This window comes from Salvia splendens, chromosome 6 (genome assembly GCF_004379255.2).
Source record: "Salvia splendens isolate huo1 chromosome 6, SspV2, whole genome shotgun sequence".
Lineage (NCBI taxonomy): Eukaryota > Viridiplantae > Streptophyta > Magnoliopsida > Lamiales > Lamiaceae > Salvia > Salvia splendens.
Window position 1 is genome coordinate 3,022,723 of NC_056037.1, and position 20,565 is coordinate 3,043,287.

The 20,565-nt window shown below is 35.2% G+C and overlaps 2 protein-coding genes and 1 pseudogene across 2 annotated transcripts; 1 reads left to right on the top strand and 2 right to left on the bottom strand.

The window, feature by feature from the left end:
* Window positions 1-2,923: 2,923 nt before the first annotated feature.
* On the bottom strand, window positions 2,924-7,817 carry LOC121807077 (TBC1 domain family member 13-like). Its single transcript, XM_042207272.1, has 9 exons — window positions 7,188-7,817; window positions 6,129-6,221; window positions 5,917-6,021; window positions 5,030-5,176; window positions 4,748-4,846; window positions 4,532-4,660; window positions 3,857-4,036; window positions 3,658-3,774; window positions 2,924-3,349 (listed from the first exon to the last, which is right to left on the bottom strand). The coding sequence occupies exons 1-9, from the start codon at window positions 7,545-7,547 to the stop codon at window positions 3,185-3,187; spliced, it is 1,395 nt and encodes a 464-aa protein (XP_042063206.1). The 5' UTR covers window positions 7,548-7,817; the 3' UTR covers window positions 2,924-3,184.
* Window positions 7,818-9,068: 1,251 nt separating this feature from the next.
* On the bottom strand, window positions 9,069-12,573 carry LOC121807930 (annotated as a pseudogene).
* A 428-nt stretch (window positions 12,574-13,001) lies between these two features.
* LOC121809411 (UBX domain-containing protein 1-like) lies at window positions 13,002-17,905 on the top strand. Its single transcript, XM_042210016.1, has 12 exons — window positions 13,002-13,338; window positions 14,012-14,162; window positions 14,385-14,480; window positions 14,769-14,845; window positions 15,391-15,473; window positions 15,821-15,881; window positions 16,126-16,193; window positions 16,276-16,357; window positions 16,617-16,700; window positions 16,803-16,880; window positions 17,250-17,369; window positions 17,514-17,905. Exons 1-12 carry the CDS (start codon window positions 13,171-13,173, stop codon window positions 17,688-17,690), a joined length of 1,245 nt encoding a protein of 414 aa, XP_042065950.1. The 5' UTR covers window positions 13,002-13,170; the 3' UTR covers window positions 17,691-17,905.
* Window positions 17,906-20,565: the final 2,660 nt, after the last annotated feature.

Here is a 20,565-nt window from a genome sequence, read left to right on the forward strand (position 1 = left end):
TTGGCAAAAGAAAAAGAAAGGAGAGAGAGAGTGGATGGGGCGTTTTTTGGGCAGAGGGAATTGATTTTTTGGAGGAAGCGTGGACGAATTGGGATAGAGGAAAAAAAGAGAGGAAAGGGAGAAAGAGAGGAGGAAGAAGTTCCGGTCAACATTCTGACGATCCGTCTCCAAATCTCGATTCCATTCAACGAGAGCTTGAATCCTACGGTTTTTATTGCTTATTTCACAATGTTTTTAGGCTAAGCTCTCTATGTTGTTCCAAGTTGTAATCTAGTATTTGTAAAGATGTTCTTACACCATTGATATCATTTGTTTGATACTAACAAGAAGCTTAATGTTTTCACTATGTTTTTGGCTAATAACGTAGTGATGTTAATTCCTTTGCTATTGTCTCTTTAACATAGTTTATGAGTGATTGATTGTTGGTATGCTATAAAATTAGAATTGTTAAGAGGATAATTTAATAGTGGATTAGGTAAGTTCGCATAGTAGATGATCTTTAATTCCCTCGCTTCCGCAGGAATTTAATATCTTCGAAAATTAATTCATGGAACAAGTGTTCAGTTGACTGTGAATTATACGTCGCAAACATGTTCAGTGCACGCGATTAGGTTGATTAATTAATCTCAAATATGTGCTTTTAATATAGGTATAGAACAATACAAGCCTAGTAAGCAACTTGGAGTGACATATTTCCCCATTCAAAGAGTCCGTCTTTCAATAACTTGTAGCTTTAGATCATCATTAATTTGTAGAAATCAGAACCTTCAAATCAAGATCATTTTTTAGTATTCTTTTCCTTTGTTTTGGAGTTAAATAGCCTACGCCTCCCTGTGGATCGACACTCGAAGTACTACAATCGGCTCTGTATTCTTGCAGATTCGTTGTAATATTAGAGTCAATTTATTAAACTCGTGTGAACCGTATCATTAATATTTGAACTCGAAAATTACACATCACCTATAGTAATAGTATTTAATTTTTTTTATAATTGCATCAATTTATTACCGATTTACTATCAAGTTACTAATTCTGTCGCAAATTTTCAATTAGTGTTAGATAATTATATTATATTATTTATAATTCAAATATTCATGTACTTCACATAACTTGATTTTAGATAATTAAGTGGTCGCCTTTCATTACATTCATGCCACTATTCTACTATTAGAGTGAAATTTTTCAAAAATAGAAATTGAGACTACAAATTAGTACCCCATACAATTAGTAAATTGAAAATAACTACGATATAATTAATATATCTATTAAAAAATCATAATTAGATTTGGTCAATTTCAAATATTGTTGAGATATATTATTGTTATAAATATAATTACTCATATGGAACATTACTTAATGTTTAGAAATATGAAGAGAAACAGTTGGTGTCATAAATTAGAAAGATAACCATTAGAGCAAAAATGTTTATTTAAATTACTAATCGAAATAAATATTAATACGTCATTATAATGTATTATCTATAGTTTTTTAAATTGCATTAAGACTCATTTAATACACTACCGTCCACAACAAAAATAATTTTATTTTTCATTTTTCCAGTTTAATTCATACATCAAAATAACATTAAAATTTGCGGAAGTCCTTCCAACAAAAAATACTCTCATCTTTTCAATGTCCTTTCCCTCTTTGACTTTATCAATAAAAAATAGTCTTATTTTTTCAGTGTCCTTTTTCCCTATTTCACTTTATCACTTTTTTTTGTAGTAATATATTTATCTCATAGTTAGAGTGGTCATTAAACTCTTAGGAGCCGTTTGATAGCTATGTTTCGTATAGATAAGAGATTAATTTGGGTTTATTGGTGTGTTTGGTAGTTATATTACCAAACATAGTAGCCCGTATTTTGTATCCGGCCCACACAAAGCCCATTGAAAAATCTTTTGTTTTAATCATATTTGTAACTACCCAAAATCTCATGTTATTTATCATAGAAGCCTAGTTAATTTAGCAAAATACAATTTTACCCATCAAAATTTTCTAACACATCAAATTTTCTTAGTTATTGTATTGAAATAAGTCATTTTCCTATTAAATCATGTTATGATTTTTGTTGATGTCAATTTGTTGTTCTCACTTTATTTACATTATATTATATTATACTTATAAGTACGTACTACTTGAAGGCAATGGTTTTTGTTTTAAACAAAAATATATGATTTTATTCAATCCACAAATACTTTAAACTTCAAAAAATGTGAACCTATAAATTTTGGCACATGATAAAATATTTTCATATAGAATTTGTCCAAAATAATCAGTGATTATTCATAAAATTTGTTCAAAATTATCAATGCTCACAAAAATAGAATACCAAAATAAATATACGTTTTTTGAAAAGGAGTTTAGCTTGAAAAGATGCTAATTTTTGTAAGGATTTTAGCTTGAAAGGATGCTAACTTTTGCAAGGAGTATAGCTTGAAATATGCTAATTTTAAATAAAAATATACGATTTTACAGGAATTATTAGAGCAAAATGAGGATAGTTTAGTAATTAACTTAAATTAATGATGATAATTTTGACAATCATAATTTTAATCTTGCTTGTGACTTATTGTACCAAACACTACAATAAGATAACTCACAATTATCTTAATCTACCAAACACCCAATATATGTAAATTAACTAATCAAAACTATGATTACTATCATAATGATATCATGTCTAGTTTGAAACATGACATGGCTACCAAACCAGCCCTTATAGTATATAAATTAGATATTCTTGCAAATTTGTCCATCTAAAACTAACTGCGCTGTCCATGCATATTAGTTTACACTAGAGTACAATGAATACGGCAAAAGCAAAAGGAAAAGGAAAAGGAAAAGGAAAAGGAAAAGGAAAAGGAAAAGGAAAAGGAAAAGGAAAAGGTAAGTATCTACAAAATCATATGTGCAACACCAGTTTGAGTTGAATGGCACTAACAAATTATTCTTTTTAAATCTATCAAAATCCAGAACTTGCACAAACATTTCCTTCCTTGCTGGTAGCGCTACAAATATAAGATAGTAATACAAAGAAACAAAGCATTCATGAGGTCAAATCAAATGACATTTACACCTAAACTTTCTTACAATAAATATCAGGCAAAATAACAACAAATGGAGTTCTATAACTGAAACATGATGACACACAGATCAGTATGCCAAGTAAAGGGTAACTATTTCAGCCTGCTGGGCAAACTCGAAGCTTGCTGGCAACATAGAGGAGATGGCTGATGTTCGTTGATGGGTAGTTTTGGAGCAACTTTAGATTAGATGTAAAGTCACCAGCAAGCAGACGCTTACGCACAATAATCAGCATTGCACAACAAACTCGGAGTAGTGTTTCCTGCAATTTGGAAATTGCTTAACATCACCTCTATATCGATCCCAAGAAAATCATTAGTCAAACAAGACATCAGCTATATGTATCAGCTTCAAACATGTATCATGGAAGGTCGGCCAACTGCCATACCATCTGTGGCTCAACATAAGCAAACGCTTGCACACAATAATCAGAAGACCTATTAAATAACCCCCCCCCCCCTCTCCCCAACAAAAAAATTGTAGTAATAACAAAATTGTTTAGAGTAGCTACCATTACCGTACATCTGCAAATGTAATTCGTATATGAAATACTTTAAGAAAGTGACCTACCTGAGGACCGTCAGGGTCACTCAGAAGCGTGTCCCAGATTAAGAGAATGTCAGGAAAATTGAACTCTTGGGTCAAAAGGAGTGTTATCCACCGAAAGGCATAAAACTGGGGATTAACCTGCAAGTACATACAAATGAATTTAGAAAAGGAAAACTAATAGTTATCCATGTAAAAAAAAAGTAGAGAAGTAATTTCTCACTTTTGTTGTCATCTCAAGATGCCGCCATAGTTCTTCATCATGCTCCTTTAAAAGCTGTGATAATCTTTTAATGGTGGAACGAATCCCCACAACACTATTATCAAGCTGCTGAACAAAATTGTCCCGGAACCCGCCTATCAACTCCACGAAACAGAAGAAAGTATCTGCTTCAGCAGAAGCCTGCAGAACTTGGCAAAAGAAAGTATTAATTGTAAAAAAAAAATAACAATACAAAAATTCATCATTAAAAGCATGCACAATGTTACAAACAAAGAAACTTATCTCACATATTGAGATTTGAGATTTGGTTACATGATCATCTCATTGTACTTATTCTTTTGAGAGGATGGAGCAACAGTGTAGATAGGTTAGTCATTGCATGAGCCAATATTGATAGGTAACCACAAGCTTAATTTGATGAAAGAAGGGCAAGATTTATGCAGTATCCAAGTAGCATAAAATTTTCATCGATATCCAATTAGCATAGATGAAAGGAGAGCTTATAGGGGCTTCAAACAGCTAAAAACTCTCAATTATATGAAATGGAATAATTAGTTTTCTAGTTGGTAGAATAATTTACTTAAAGACAAGAAGATTCCATCTCATTCTAAACTAATAGGTTAAGTAGCACTTCGTCATCATAACAAGCAAGAGCTATCCAAGAAAGTAACATACCGCATATTCCTCATTGGGATCATTTTTGAACACGTAGTATAAAGGCGCTAAGAGTTCATTCATCCCTTGTACATATCTTATTCCAGGATTGAGTTTTGCAAATACAATTAAAATATTCCTTAAAGCCTCCTGAAAGCAAGATCACATAAGCAAGTGAAATAAGTTCAGCAAGATGTCAACAACAAGAACATAATACAGAGTATAACTTGAGCTTACTTGGTTGGATTTAGCAAAAGCTGAGTCCCCAGAGAAAAAGTTTATGCCTGGATGAGTACGGTTGACATCTCTGTCAATTTGTTCCAAGATTTCAGCATCCTACAAAGCATATGCATTCCAGCCAAATGGTCAAATACTGGTGTTAAGATTGATCACAACATTCCATTAATTTTATAAAAGTGGGACAAATTTAACTTCATTTCAAGCAAGTAGGACCTGGCTTGCATAAAATATAATATCACTATCAGTGATACATGACTCTTTGGAAAGAATTAAAGGTACCTGAAAGAATTGATTCCATATGCTACTTTCTCCAAGACTCAAGGGATGCTCTCCATGAGTTATTTCCGATCTTGAGAGGAAACCTGGGCTGCCATCAGGTTCATTTTTCTCATGACTTGATTTTTCCAGCCTCCTCGTAATATCTGACTGACTAGCCACAAAAACATTCAGAAAATTCCAATAATTGGAAGATGGGTGGAAAAACATAAAGCAATACAAGTCTTTGAAGTTTGACAAAGATTGATTTAGCAAAGTGCGTTAGCAAAACTAAAGAGTTCCAGGAATTTTCTGTCAACAATATTAACAAAAGTTGAAAATAATTATGTAGATTAACACTTAAGTGGTGTAGATATGTAGTCACCCATTTACTTGTACTTCATAATTTTCATATAAAATTTAAATTTCTTATTTGTCACTAAAACAAAAAAGAGCGATTCACAAGCACAAAATGTCATGTCATAGATGACTAGTTTATTTCAACTCAAGGGATTTCAAATACATTAGCCCAACCGGATAAGGAAAACTAGCTACAATTCAAAGGTCGATATAAACATGTCATATATGGCTAGTTCATTTCACCTGTCAAGGAATTTTAAAAGCATTATCCAACTGAAGTAAGGAAAATTAGAAAAAACTGAAACATTGTTTTTAAGATATCAGATTATAAAATAGGCCACAAGGTATTGTTTCTTTGCAATAACTTACTATGGGCTATGGGACTAAAAACATATAAGACATACAAAACTTAATACACAAAGCACGAAAAACAGTCTAACACAGCAGATGAAATAAGAAGATTATGGGTCCTTTTTCCAATTTCACACACACTGCACTAGTGAAATTGGCATCATTGTGTTCACATATTATCCAAATCTTAATGAACTTACAGGATTGATAAATAACTCCTCTTTGAAATGTTTATATTGAGAACGTTTCTTGGCCAACTCTGAAGGCCAAAGAGAGCGATCGGGAGGTAGATACCCCAACAATAGCTAAGAAAATTAAAGGAAAATTCATAAGTTAGCTATATGTTAGGCAAGTAGGAACCAAGTGTAGAACAGGCACAGATATCAATATCATTCTAACTTACACCTCATACCTTCCACACAATTGAGCGAATTCCAGCTCCATCAGGTATGCCTTCTGATGCTAACCTCCTCAGTTCTCCCATAATTATAACCTTCCTTGACAGCTGAGGTTAAGAAACACACAAAGTATCACACAAAAATACAAAATAACAATGGAGCTCATAAAGACTGGAGAAAAAAAAATGAAGACAACAAAGTCATAGTGCCAGAGAGATGGGTTCTCCAATACAATACTGCTAAGTACTAAATCATGTTCATTACATTCTGCAACTTGACCAAGGAGGACAAATATTTCACATTGTCAACCGAGTCATATCATTCTTGAATACAACTCTCTACTTTTTATGTGAATGTATGTACTGCAGATAGATAAAGAGACACAGAGTCCAAATAACAAAACATGCCTAATAAACTCAAAATAAGTAGGCTGCCAGATGCCAAATTAAAGTATATATTTGTTTGCAAATAGAAGAACCATAGATATTACCCACAATACCCTAGCCCTAGGGTCACTATCTTCACACAGAGGAAAACACCCTCTCCATCTTTTATTGAGTAGAAGTCTGTTGATCTTCATATCAAGGTCGTGAATCATACTACAAGGTTTTCTATGTAAGAGATGACCGTGGGCGCAGACAAAGGGAACAAGGACCATCCCAGTGTCTCCTTGTCAAGAAAGAGTTGTGTTTATCACGACTATGCCAAGCATCTTGACATTGTGCTAACAAAGGCCATGTGCCTTATACATAACTAAGTAGTTGAACTGATAATTCTTTTGGATTCTGAAATATTCCGAGCTATAACTCTTAGAATTTATGAACACAACCGTAACAATTTGGTCATATAGATTAAGGAAATCCTATAAACAACATTAAGGAGTTTCATATTTTTAGGAGTAGGTGAATTATGGTTAGGTTTAACTTAATACTCTTAGATGAACATCGGCCAGTAATTCTCCTTCATACTGGTTGAAATCCACATGATATCCATATTAACTAGTAAGATTTAACTTTGTAAAATATGCACTATCATTTAAGCAGCATTCGATAGAGAGGAGAAAGAATAAAAACCTCTTGAAGAAGCTGAGTCTGCCTAGAGATAACTTCCGCGGCAGGAAGCGCCGGGGCAGGTGCCACAGCCGCTCCGCCACCTGACACAGTAGAATTGGCCGAGGAGCTTCCATTTTCTTCGTCACTGTGAGAAACACTACTATTACTACAGTAAGTGCTACTCAGCGGATCCCTGATTTCCGTCTTCGCAGCACTGGCAACAGAAGAAGCAGCCGGAGGCTCCGGTGTGGGCACTGGAGGCGTTGGCTCGACCACTGGGGGTGATGGCTTCAAGGCGTCGTTGGGAGGCGGCGAGGGCGGTGGATTGGGTGTCGACCAGAGGGAGCTGTTGAGCCAGTCAGGCACCCCTTTCTTCACCATAATCAAACCGAATTCGTCAGCGATTCGCGATCCAGCAATGATTTGGTGAGAAATGGATTGAATTGCGTCGGATTAGTTTTTTAAGATTGGAGAAAAAGATTTCCTCTGATCACTGCGGACGGGACGTTCTTCGTGAATGCGTCGCATTCATTTAGTTCGGCGTGTTCCCCTCTCTGTGTTTGTGTATGTGACTGTGTGTGTTTGTGTGAGAGAGAGAGAGAGAGAGAGAGAGAGAGAGATTACGGAGACACGAAGTTTGGTTGCCAGGTGGATTTGTTGTGGTCACGTGGCTTTGGCATGCGCTAGACGTTGAAAATTAAGCGTAGTAGAAAAAATGATATAGTATCTCCCTTCTTAACCTATATTATTTCTTTTTATCTTTACTTTACTTTATCAATTTTACATTTTCTTTTACTTTACCAATTTTACATTAAAACTCACACTATAAAAATTCCTATTTTTAAGAAACTGGGAAAATATAACAATAATATACTCAAATACGTATTTTGTAAATACTTCATATAATTTCATTCTCATTTTCATATATTGTTTAATTATCGTCTATTTTATTATCTTTTTCATGAAACTGGACTTTCTTAATTTTTGTGTAAAAAAAGGTACATCGAGACAAAGAAAATATATAAATATATGAAATAATAGTCTGAATTTTGGTCAAAATAACAAAATTAAGTTTGCACCCAAATTAGTATTGAGATCGTAGCTGATGTGGCATAAAATTCTATTCTTAACTTACAAACACTACTTTTTTATAGTGTTTAAATAAACATAAATATGCCCGAGTTTGATACTCACTAGGACTTGGTAATACTTTTTCTATCCCACTATTAGGTAGTAGAGTATTTTTTTGGCATGAAATTTAAGAATAAAATGATGTTTAATAATGAAATGAATGGAGATGAAATAAATTAAGAGAGAGAAAAATTATTAATTATTATAAAGACCAAATGATTAGTTTGCGTGACATCAAATGTACTTCCAGAGATACTATTATCATTTCCTACTGATAACGTAGCAATCACTAAAACTAAATTGCTTTTGGTTTATTGTGAAGACATATGCTGTATATGTGAAGACTTATCAAGCAATTATTGAATGCTTTTACTTGCAAGAAATGACAATGGTGCAAGTTTAACAACTAAAACCCATAAGATTGTGTTGTGGCACATGATGTTGAGAGTACAAGCACTGGTCCATCATATATCATGTGATTGTGGAGGATACCAAAGCTATGCCTTTTCCTAAATTATCATCACAAATCTTTAATTATTTAAAAAAGTTGTTGATACTACTACTGCTGCTGCTGTGGACTCTCTCTCTCTCTCTCTCTCACACACACACACACACACCATTGTACAAAGATACAAAGTGATACAGTCAGGGAAAGGGAGAAGAATTCAGTGAAAATTGATTCTTAAAAATGCCTGTTAAAAAACTATATATAGTCTATTTTTTCTAAACTCAATGAAAAAAAATCGGATAAAAAAGGTTCCATCCAAGCCATGAATCACATGAAATATAATTGACACTGATTTGGAAAATGGACCAAGATTTTCGGGTGCTCGGCCAAAAAACAACACCCTTGCAGAATACAAGTAATCCATTTACAGAAACTTACAGTCCACTTCACATATCTATGTACTCCGGGGAAAGAATTGTTCGCGTAAGCTCCTTTAGATTTGCTAATATATGGCGAGGTCCTAAGCTCTTAACACCGATAAAATTCAAGAGCTGCTCTAAATCCTGCAATCAAATTTACAAATGAGTAACTACACGCCCAATGATAACAATTAGACAGCAGAAATTTGCGAACAAAAAAAAAAAGATCTCTGACATGTCCTCGAACAATTATTCAGTAGTATCATATTTTGATCGATAGTAGGAGTTGTTCTTGCCTACTTCAGTAAGAAAGTTGATTCCAGATGTGTCTCGAACAGTAATATCAACAACATCAGTGAACGAATTAAAGGACATCATCAATTAAGGTCATTATAGTGACCTAAATTCAAGGGTACTTTAAATATTCAATGAAAACTGTTTGTTTATTGAAAAGGTATATACATAATGCACCAAATATCTACAAGTTATTGAAGTGATGTGTGACCAGTGCAAGAAAGAACCTTGTTTAGCAGGAACACAGCGTAAGCAGCTCTTGTTGAGTCTTGACCTTCGATGAATAAAGGAAATTCTACAGGCTTTGAGCTCAGGGAAATTACTGTATATCTAAGGATGTACTGGATGCTGAATGTTCAACTGAAGGAGAATGGTCAAGTATATATGATCGAGAACCTCCTAAGCGTAATGGATAACGCAGAGGGACTTGCAAATACGAAGCAATAAGAGACACAGCCTGCATACCATTTTGATCAAGACATATTAACTTAGAAATAAGTGCACTCGCAGATTGACAGCATATGCATAAACTGCATAAAGCTTTCCAGTCTGAGATCAACCTTAGTACTGCTCATTGTTGCATACATGTAGAACAACAGTTCAGCAAGTAGTAACCCAAATTCATTTTTCAAATATGGAAAGTACATACATGAGCTACATATCCAAGGGCAGTTGAGGAACGCTGAACCTCCTTCTTGTCAGTAAAAAAAACTCATCTTCGTAAAAGAGACCACAGTGAGGTGTAGCCCTGAGATAGTCAATGTGCCCTGATCGAGAGGTTTTGATCCATCGGGAACATCTGTCAGAAGAAGAATAAAACAGCACAAAAATATTATGATTACAAAGCTTAAGATGCTTCACATATATGAAGCAGATTAAGAGGTAACACCTACTAACTCCAAGTTTGAATCAGGTGCATTATAATAGTGTACATCATCTACAAAATATACTATGCGCATAAATCGTGATGACTACCAATCACATTAGGACATAGATATTAAAGGCCTATATGAAACAAAACCAAGTAAATCATCAATGAAAGCAACAAAATGATTATAATGTCTCTCGATATATGTCCATACAACTGGTGCTGCATATGTCAATATTTACATCACAAAAAATCAGATATACTCAAAATTGCTCAAATATTTTAACCAGTTAGATAATGAAACCCAACACTGGTCTTGGCTTTTAGGTGGATCATTTTAAAGACTTATGGGGGTGAAAATTAGCAGAAATGTAAGAAAAGAAAACCAAAATATACAGATGACAAGGCAGCAAATACACACTCCTGGACCTCACAAACAAGGTTGAAAACCAAAAAAGACTAGAGATGCTATTATTTTTACTGGCATACATAAGCCAATTTCTCCGTTTGACCTAACCCAGACTGATGATCTAAAAGACATCCCATAATCACATATCTTATCTGTTTCTTCAACTACTGATACTGTTGCACAGACAAAGTAAACTCAAATACAAATTGTTCTGATTTGCCCTCCACTCCATTAACTATTTTAGAACAAAAACTGCAGTCTTCTGTTGTACTTACATGCTGTTTATTATCTTAGAGCTATAGCTTAACTTGGTAATTATCAAACACAATCAATAACTGAAAAAGTATGTAACAAGATCTGGTGCTTTTGCAAATATGACCTATCCCCTAGTCATGACTACCAGACACATAAAGATCCAGATCCTGGTTGAGGGGGAACCAAATCATGCCAGTGAAAAAAACTAAAAGTCGGTATGAAGAGCATGCAGCAGTTGAGGACTGATAAGAGGCAATTAAAAATATCCTCACAAAAATATTCAAAGAAATAACATGATGCATTATCATATTTTTGGTGGTAATGTGGTATCTGGCAATTGATGTACGTATCATTGTGACATCCTTTGCATAATTACAGGGAGTGTCAATAATAAATAAGCAATTTAGCTAATAAGACAAATTCAACATGAACCCGATTCTTAAACAACCACCACATGATGGTATGGCCAATAGTTATATCTTTACCGTGAACCTAAACTCATAGGCTTTCCATTTCTGTATCATAACTCCCAATTCCAGCTGAATGTATTTATCCATTAACATAAGAAACTTCATATAGTCAATTTTCTGGTAAAAAACTCGACCACCCTCTATAAGTCGTTTTTCTCTTATTCTTTGTATTTATATCATCCCAGCATAACTCTTCTATCAAACGTATTTTCTAATGTTCATTTTGGCAGTACCTGATTTACAAAATTGAGCAAAGCGCATTGCAGAACACTTAAATTCAGTTCATGCAAAAATGATCCCCCTCTATCCATATAGAAGTTATCGCAATCAATAACTACTCGATCAAATAGCATGCTGGGGCCATAATTGACTGCTCAGCTTATTTCCCTTCACTATTCCTGTTTCCCAATCTTATGAATAAATAAGCCAACAACATTTTATTATATAAACATGAATCATCTTGAAGCATTGGATGATGAAATATCAAGATCAATGGCTGAGATCGATTGAGTTAGCTAAATCAGTTATGGAGTTGAAATGCAGTGGGAGCATGAGCTGTGAGTTGCTGATGCGAGCTGGGGGATGAACCGGATGGTTCCATGTATATAAGATCCAAACATAACAATAAAAAATTAAGAGATACACATTTTGTTCATAGAGAGAGGAAGAAGCAACTACACTTCAATCGATTAATTCTGAGAGTGAACTAGATTAGATGAGTTGTTGTATGGTGCAATTCTTAAGTGATCGTGATCATAGTAGGATGTAGGTTTTACAACCTTGCATCATTTCTACTGTTTTAAATCGGTTCAAATTCATAGCACATTTAGAGGATCACTAATATCCAACAAACTTATCCATATCTTCCATTGCAACTCCTTTAGCACCAATAAAAAAAATAAAGATAATAATAAAGGGTTATAATATTACTTGTATCCACGAGTGAAGCTTCTCTTCAAGAACCGATTTCTTACTCTTGGCTTCCTCAAGTGCGGAGGTCAGACTGCACAAACGAGCGAGCTCCTGCTCGTAATCCTCCCATTCTATAACCTTCGCCGGCTGATCCTCCTCTGCTACCCGCTCTTCCTCTTGTGCCTTCACACAATTGGCTTTTTAAACAACCCCATTCACAAGTCACGATCGACGAATTGTTTCCAGAAAATCTCTTCGATTTCAACGACGAAATACGATATCCATCGCCGCAGCTGCTCACTCATAAAATTAGTGTCATGTCTCAAAAATAAAATTTGTGGAGCCGAATATAGTGAAAAATGTCGTTGTTGATATATGAAACAGAACTCGTGCGACGACCAATGCTGATGAGGGATGCGGCGAAGCTGCCGCACTATGGAGTCAGTAACAGCTACAGAACCCGCATTTAACAAAGTTATTCGACAGTCGTGGATATGGTCTGGCAACATTAAATTTGTCTTTCACGACAATATTTATGGGGTTAAAGTCGGAGAACCAAATTATAGAAGGGCCAAATCGTAAATTCTCAAAACTTACTGTACCAATTCATCCTTCTTTTCGCCTTCGTACCTAAATTTTCTTCATTCAATCGGATTTCACTCCGAGAGTTCCTATCATTTTCCCCCAAATTTCGAACCTAATTTGAAAAAATATCTCTGGAGCCGCGCGCGCGATCAATGAATCGGGCGATTTCATCACATAATAACTGATAGATTCTGCTTGGAGCGATAACGAACCATGGCGGGGTTCTCATTGAAATGCGGGGACTGCGGGACGCTGCTGAAGTCAGTGGAGGAAGCGCAGGAGCACGCGGAGCTAACAAAACACGCCAACTTCGTTGAATCCACGGAGGCCGTGCTCAATTTGGTCTGCGCCGATTGCGGAAAGCCGTGCCGCTCCAAAACCGTATAATTCTTTAACTATGCTTTGATATGTAGTTGTGTGCGTGCGTTTCCGAGGGGTGAATTCGTTAATTGTAAAGCATTCTGGTGAAAATCAAGTAGTGGCCTATCTCTTGCGTGAGTCTGGTGATCGATCTCTTTATTTTCAAATTAAAAATGATGATCTGCTGCGAGTCTGTGACAACTCAATCGTATTCTTGCCCTGTCGCCCATGTTCCCTAGATCGGTAAAGTTAAAATGAAAAATTTAGCATGACACACTTTATGGGCGTATGTAATTTGGAATCTGTCATCTAATTAATCCATTGAAGATTAATAAGTTTCACCTCAACTATATCTATAAGTTAAAAGAGGAGTAGATGTGTTCGTCATGGAAAGTTTGAGCAAAAGATTCCAATAAGTGAATTATTCTGCTATATAACACACATTTGAACCAAACTTTCACTATAGATGCACAGTTGATCTATAAATTTTTTGATGCATTTGGACGGTTCTCCTTCTGGAAATTGGTACACTGGATGATTTTTTAACACAATGAGCTTCTCACTTTTTAGGCACTTATCATTTGTTTACGTTAGCATGTTTTTTTTTTCACATAATGAAATTTACACAGGAAGTATTTTAGAATTTAGCATGTTTCTTAAATAATGTGGGTTTCGGTGTGTTGTTTGAACTCAGGAGAGTGATTTACATACTAAGCGGACAGGACACACTGAGTTTGTGGACAAGACTTCGGAGGCAGCAAAACCTATAAGTTTGGAGGCGCCAAAGCCTAAAGATGATGTTGAGATGGAGGAGGCTGGCGGGGGTAGTAGCACTCAACAAGAAGGTGGTAAACATGTTCGTTTTTTTCATGTGCATGCTATGTACTATCACCACTTCAAGCTTTCTGAAGCATTTTTCTCTTTTAAGAATACCACTGGTTTACCAAACACTATTTGTCCTTTTGATTTTAATGTTCATTTCATCAAATATTTTATTTATTAATATTGTCAATAGTCTTTTGTTCAATCAGCTTAGTGCAGTTTTCTAATACTCTTTCTGTATTTAGAAATGGTCGTTCCTGAAGTTAACCCGCAGCTACTTGTAGAGCTTGAGGAAATGGGGTTTCCTAAAGAAAGGTCAACTCGGGCACTTCATTTTTCAGGTATGCTTTTTTCTGAATAATGAATATTTTATTGTAATCTATTTTATGGCTTGCAGTATTCTCTTGTTTGATATAGACCTAATGAGCATTACACAAAGACAATCTTGATTTTTGTTTCACATTTTGTTAGTTTTTTTTGCTCTTCTAGCCCTTGTAATATGCACAAGGGTTCTGAGACACAGCATGCTTCTTTAGTACAATGATTATTTGGCTGAAGTTTTAACTACATGATCTTTACAATTGTGCCGATGAAATTGGTGGACTCATACTGTTTTGATCTTCTTACAGGCAATGAAAATCTTGAGGCTGCTGTAAGTTGGATTGTTGAGCATGAAAATGACCCTGACATTGATCAAATGCCTCTGGTATGAGTTTTATGTACATGTACTGATGCACTATTAATATATCATACTATCACTTAATATTAAAATAAGTTTTTCTACTAAAATGTCAACACCTCTACATAGAATCTGGAAGTTTACATGTAAGTAAAAGTAAGATTCGTGGTCCTCCCCTAGCTTGCGAACAAAAGGATCAATATTTGGTTAAAGGGAAGCATGCATATCGCAACTGTCATCCTTAGTCAATTTGTTTAGCTCGAAATTCGAGCATGCAAACATTGTAAACTCAAATCTCGTGATATGGGCTAGCAAATTTGCCCTATTGGAAGTTTGTCTTCTTTGATGGAGACTTGGAGTTGTCGTTTGTATAATAGTGGAATTATTTTGCTTCAATCCTCTAGACTCCTGTTGGCTGTTGCCAACATTAGCAATGCTTGCTGCAAGGATACTGTGATTCCTAATCTGAGAACACACTTTTATTAGATATATGCCTGTTATTATCACCTAAATTATCGTTGATTTTTCTGACATATCAGAGCATATATCTGATTGCCATCTCTTCTGTTTAGGTACCTGTCAGTTCCAAGAAACCCGAGGCTCCCAAAAAAGCTCTCACACCAGAAGAGATTAAGCAGAAACAACATGAAGTAAGGTATACTTGATCCTGATGAAACTCGCATCTCTTTCTGTTCTGGTACTACTACTATAAATGTGTTCGTTTCAATATAAGCATTCTATGTCAATGATATTAGCTTGCTGCTACTTGAAATTGTTGACGCTTTTGGTTAGTTTTGTAAGTGTCATCTCCTTGCACAATGCTGTAGAGATGTTGATGAATGTGAGGACTCATTCTTTTTTGAATGTTAGTCTACATGCATTATATATTATGGAGGATTTCATCACCCTCGTTTACCTGTTCCCTATCATACTACTGATGATGTTGCAAACTTGCATACTCAGATTTGTTTCTTAGTTTTGCTTGATCTTTGTTAATTTCAGGGAGCGAGCTCGCAAGAAGAAAGAAGAGGCAGAAAAACTGAGTGAAAGAGAAAGAGAAAAGGTATTTCTTCATTTGATTCTTCCTCCCAGTTTTATGTACTTATCTGGATTGGGATTTTATATAGATTGATGAAAATTATAATCCAAATTTTTATTGAAAATTTTCAATGTTATAGTATTGACCCAGAGAATTGGCGTTGATGTGCACATCTTTATTATATATATTACTGTCATCTTATTAGTTTCAATTTATATTGTGCAACTTCATTAACAATTGCTGTGATTGGCTTCACATGATATGGCAGGAAAGAATTCGAATTGGGAAGGAACTGCTTGAAGCAAAACGCATTGAAGAAGATAATGAAAGAAAACGGTGCGCTAGCACTTGTGTATTCCAATTTAGATTTTGGCTTTTTTGGTAGATATTTTCAATGAGTTGGGTTCTTTGCAAACAGAATTATGGCCTTGCGAAAAGCAGAGAAAGAGGAAGAAAAAAGAGCTAGGGAAAAAATTCGTCAAAAATTGGAAGAAGACAAGGTCCTTGTGATATGCTTTTGTGATTTCTTATTGTTTTTGATGTATATTTGCTGAAGATATCCTATATCATGTAATTGGCCTTTGAATATATGGACAAGCTTGCTTGTTGATGATTGGGTATGTTGTTTAGGGGTAGTCTGCTTTAGGTGTCAAGTAGTGGGGCGTGATTTTCCATTCATTTTCTTTTGTTATTACTTATTTTGCTTCTTTCAATCTAACCTTTGGATCGAGCTGAGTCCAAACTTGTGTACATTTCCAGGCAGAAAGACGTAGGAAACTTGGATTGCCCCCTGAGGAACCAGCTGCTGCAAAACCCTCCCCTCCACCTGTTGAGGAAAAGAAGGTATTCCCCTATCTGTTTCTTCGCTGACATGGTCTGGTTATGAGTTTGTTTGGCCTTGTTCTGTTCCCTACTGAGTTATTCTTTCTCAAAATTAAAATACAGAGCTCCCTGCCCATTCGACCAGCTACAAAGGCCGAGCAAATGAGAGAGTGCTTAAGAACACTTAAACAGAATAACAAGGTATCATTCAAATTCTGTTATGGTTTGCAAGTCTAAACAGAAAAATGTTTTGCATTTTTGGATAATTGAGTTTTATATTCTGATGAACAATATTCTTCAAAATTCTGAAGAGGAGAAGTTTCTCTCCAAGATTATTTCTCTGTCAATTTATATTGTGAAGCAAATGAGCCTGATGTATCATATATGCATCTGACAGAGCATGTTTCTTTCAAACGGAAATGTTGGGTATGGTGCAATATCTTTGCAATTCGAACAACTGGGCTACATTTTAATTCTTTATTGATGGTTCCTCCTGATTATTGTGTCATTCTGACATTATATGTTCCTATTTCGCCTGAGTTATGAACTATTACACTCCTGATTAACCAGGAAGATGAAGCCAAAGTGAAGACAGCTTTCAACACGCTCTTGACTTTTGCAAAGAATGTCGCAACAAATCCAAATGAGGAGAAATTCCGCAAAATTAGACTCACCAATGCTAATTTTCAGGTGCACTTTACCAAACATATCTATTGATTCTTATAATATGGGTTATATTTCTCCTTTATCTGAATTTCAGTGCACTGGTGGCTCTTATACATCAATACATGTTTGAGTTTATTGGTGACGATTAACCTTAATTCAACGTGGCAGGATCGGGTTGGAAAACTGAAAGGAGGCGTTGAGTTTCTTGAGCTTTGTGGATTTGAGAAAATCGAAGGGGGCGAATTTTTGTATCTACCAAGAGAGAAAGTCGACATGCCGGTGCTGCACTCTGCGGGGAGTGAGTTGAACAGTGCCATAAACAATCCTTTCTTCGGGGTTCTTTGATCTACTGCCCACCTATTTTAAGTTATCAAGAATTCTCTTTTGACATTTTTCCTTTCACCAAAATGCACTATTTCGCATCTGACTTTTATTTGACAGCTTTATTCCTTCAGAGTAAAATTTGTGAATTGCCTAAGCGGAGCAGTTTCTGGTTTTTTGTCATGTGATGAAAATCTTATTCTGCGATTGTGCTAAATGAAATGACTTACTTAGCTTAATCTTTTAGTGTCTTTTAATTATTAAATTATTATTATTATTATGATTATGATTATGAGTTGATTGCTTATTAAATCATGAAGAATAGTTCTGTTTTGCCCCCTTTCCAAATTTGAATGATAAATCCTGAAGTTTTAAAATATTCTCAATTGCTGACCTGACTAAATTTGTTTATTTTTAAGCTTCCCAGACGCTAAACAGTGTTGTTTAGTCGTACACAGTTATGAAAACACATTCGTAGCACCGTTAATGCACGTCACTAAAAATTTATATGTATGCTGTATGCATATACTCATCAACATGTGAAATTTTATCAATTAAATAAATATATATATATATATAGGGATGTATTTATTTCCTTTTCCTATATTTCCTCCTTTTTCCTTCTTAATATCAGCCATTAGATTAGAGAAATGGACGGTCAAGATCAACATTGGGTAATTAATCCCGTGTTGCATTATTTGTCCTATTTTGTGCATTATGATGAGGGTACAATAGTAATCTAATAATGGCTGGAAACCGCTACGAATAATGCACCACATGGTCACGTGTAATGCATATAATTGCCTATATAATGCACAATATGTGAACTGCAATGCATACGAACAAGATGTGTTGTGTTATGATGTTTGACACACGTTTCTTGTTTCCCCTAAGGGTTTAATAAGCTTAGGGGCTAGGGTATAGTACGAGACATGTATGTAATCTTCACATGGTAACGAGTAATGGATATATTTGACTATATAATGCACAATTTGTGAACTGCAATGCATACGAACAAGATGTGCTGTGTTATGATGTTTGACACACGTTTCTTGTTTCCCCTAAGGGTTTAATAAGCTTAGGGGCTAGGGTATAGTACGTACGCATTAATAACAAATTATAAAACGATACGAATAATTCACCAAATTGTCACGAGTAATGGATGTTATTAACTATATAATGCACAATATGTGAACTGCAATGCATACGAATAAGATGTACCATGTTATGATGTTTGACACACGTTTCTTGTTTCCCCTAAGGGTTTAATAAGCTTAGGGGCTAGGGTATAGTACGTAGACATTACTAAATGCACGTATTTAATCTTCAATCCGTTGATTAACCCATATACACAATACCTCTAATAATGCATAATATACTGAGATAATGACAATTAACAGCTACATAATGCACTGCCTAAACCAAATAATGCACATACGTATATTCCAATAACAACAATTTGTTAGTAATGTCTACGTACTATACCCTAGCCCCTAAGCTTATTAAACCCTTAGGGAAACAAGAAACGTGTGTCAAACATCATAACATGGTACATCTTATTCGTATGAATTGCAGTTCACATATTGTGCATTATATAGTTAATAACATCCATTACTCGTGACAATTTGGTGAATTATTCGTATCGTTTTATAATTTGTTATTAATGCGTACGTACTATACCCTAGCCCCTAAGCTTATTAAACCCTTAGGGGAAACAAGAAACGTGTGTCAAACATCATAACACAGCACATCTTGTTCGTATGCATTGCAGTTCACAAATTGTGCATTATATAGTCAATTATATCCATTACTCGTTATCATGTGAAGATTACATACGTGTCTACGTACTATACCCTAGCCCCTAAGCTTATTAAACCCTTAGGGGAAACAAGAAACGTGTGTCCAAACATCATAACATAGTACATCTTATTCGTATGCATTGCAGTTCACATATTGTGCATTATATAGTCAATTATATGCATTACTCGTGACCATGTGGTGCATTATTCGCAGATACCAAAATGTGGCAGTTACTTTTTCGTCAAATGTCAATAATAACCCTGTAATGCATACAACCACCTTCTATAATGCAACACGGAACCAGTTTTATAGAATCAATCTGATCCGTTGATGCCTTAGATCTAATGCGTAATATTAAGAAGGAAAAATGATCTAAGATGTGAAAAGGAGAATAACGCTCCCCTATATATATATATATATATAGGGTAGTGATCAAGATATAACTAATCTTAAGTGTATAACTAGAGAACAAATCTCAGCCACACATCTTAATGGAACAAATATTATTTATTTTAATTATATAAAATAGGCCAAGGGTATTTTAGGAAATTATATTATGAAATTTAAATAACTATGTAATTTCCGGTGCGGAGGAGAGAGAGGAAGAGGGAGAAGAGCTCGGGGTCCCCGTCGATGAAGGGGACGGCGGCGCTGGAGTCGAAAATGATCTTAGAGAAGAAGGATTTGGAGCCAACTGAAGATTGGAATCGTGGTGAACTCTGTTTTTCGATCGCGGCATGATTCTCTGTTTTTTTTCAGAAGATTTGCAGAAAGTGGAAAAGCTACAGCAAGAATATTTGATAACTTGGAGAGTAAAAATGGATGATTGATTGTGAATTGAGAAAACGGGAGAGCAAAAGATAGTTTCCTAAGGTGGAGAGGAAGATCATGTTTCCTGATGAAGCTGGTGGGAAGCTATGTCATGTCAGATTTTTTAATGGCAGCACCGCCTCTCCAGCTTCTGATGCTGTGGAACAATTAGGCCATCTAATGCTTTCTGGTATACTCCGCATATGCTCGGTTTGAGAGAGAGATTCGGTGATTGCGTACGCCTGAGTATGGCCTGTTGTGGTCGTCCATTGCGTGAATCGCGGTTTTC

Excerpts from the sequence above, each read along its gene's own strand:
- LOC121807077 (XM_042207272.1), bottom strand. The coding sequence starts at position 7,547 with ATGGTGAAGAAAGGGGTGCCTGACTGGCTCAACAGCTCCCTCTGGTCG. Across the intron at positions 6,022-6,128 it reads TTCGCTCAATTGTGTGGAAG|CTATTGTTGGGGTATCTACC; the intron begins GTATGAGGTGTA and ends TAATTTTCTTAG. Across the intron at positions 4,661-4,747 it reads CTTTTGCTAAATCCAACCAA|GAGGCTTTAAGGAATATTTT; the intron begins GTAAGCTCAAGT and ends TCTTGCTTTCAG.
- LOC121809411 (XM_042210016.1), top strand. The coding sequence starts at position 13,171 with ATGGCGGGGTTCTCATTGAAATGCGGGGACTGCGGGACGCTGCTGAAG. Across the intron at positions 14,163-14,384 it reads TAGTAGCACTCAACAAGAAG|AAATGGTCGTTCCTGAAGTT; the intron begins GTGGTAAACATG and ends TTCTGTATTTAG. Across the intron at positions 15,474-15,820 it reads CAGAAACAACATGAAGTAAG|GGAGCGAGCTCGCAAGAAGA; the intron begins GTATACTTGATC and ends TGTTAATTTCAG.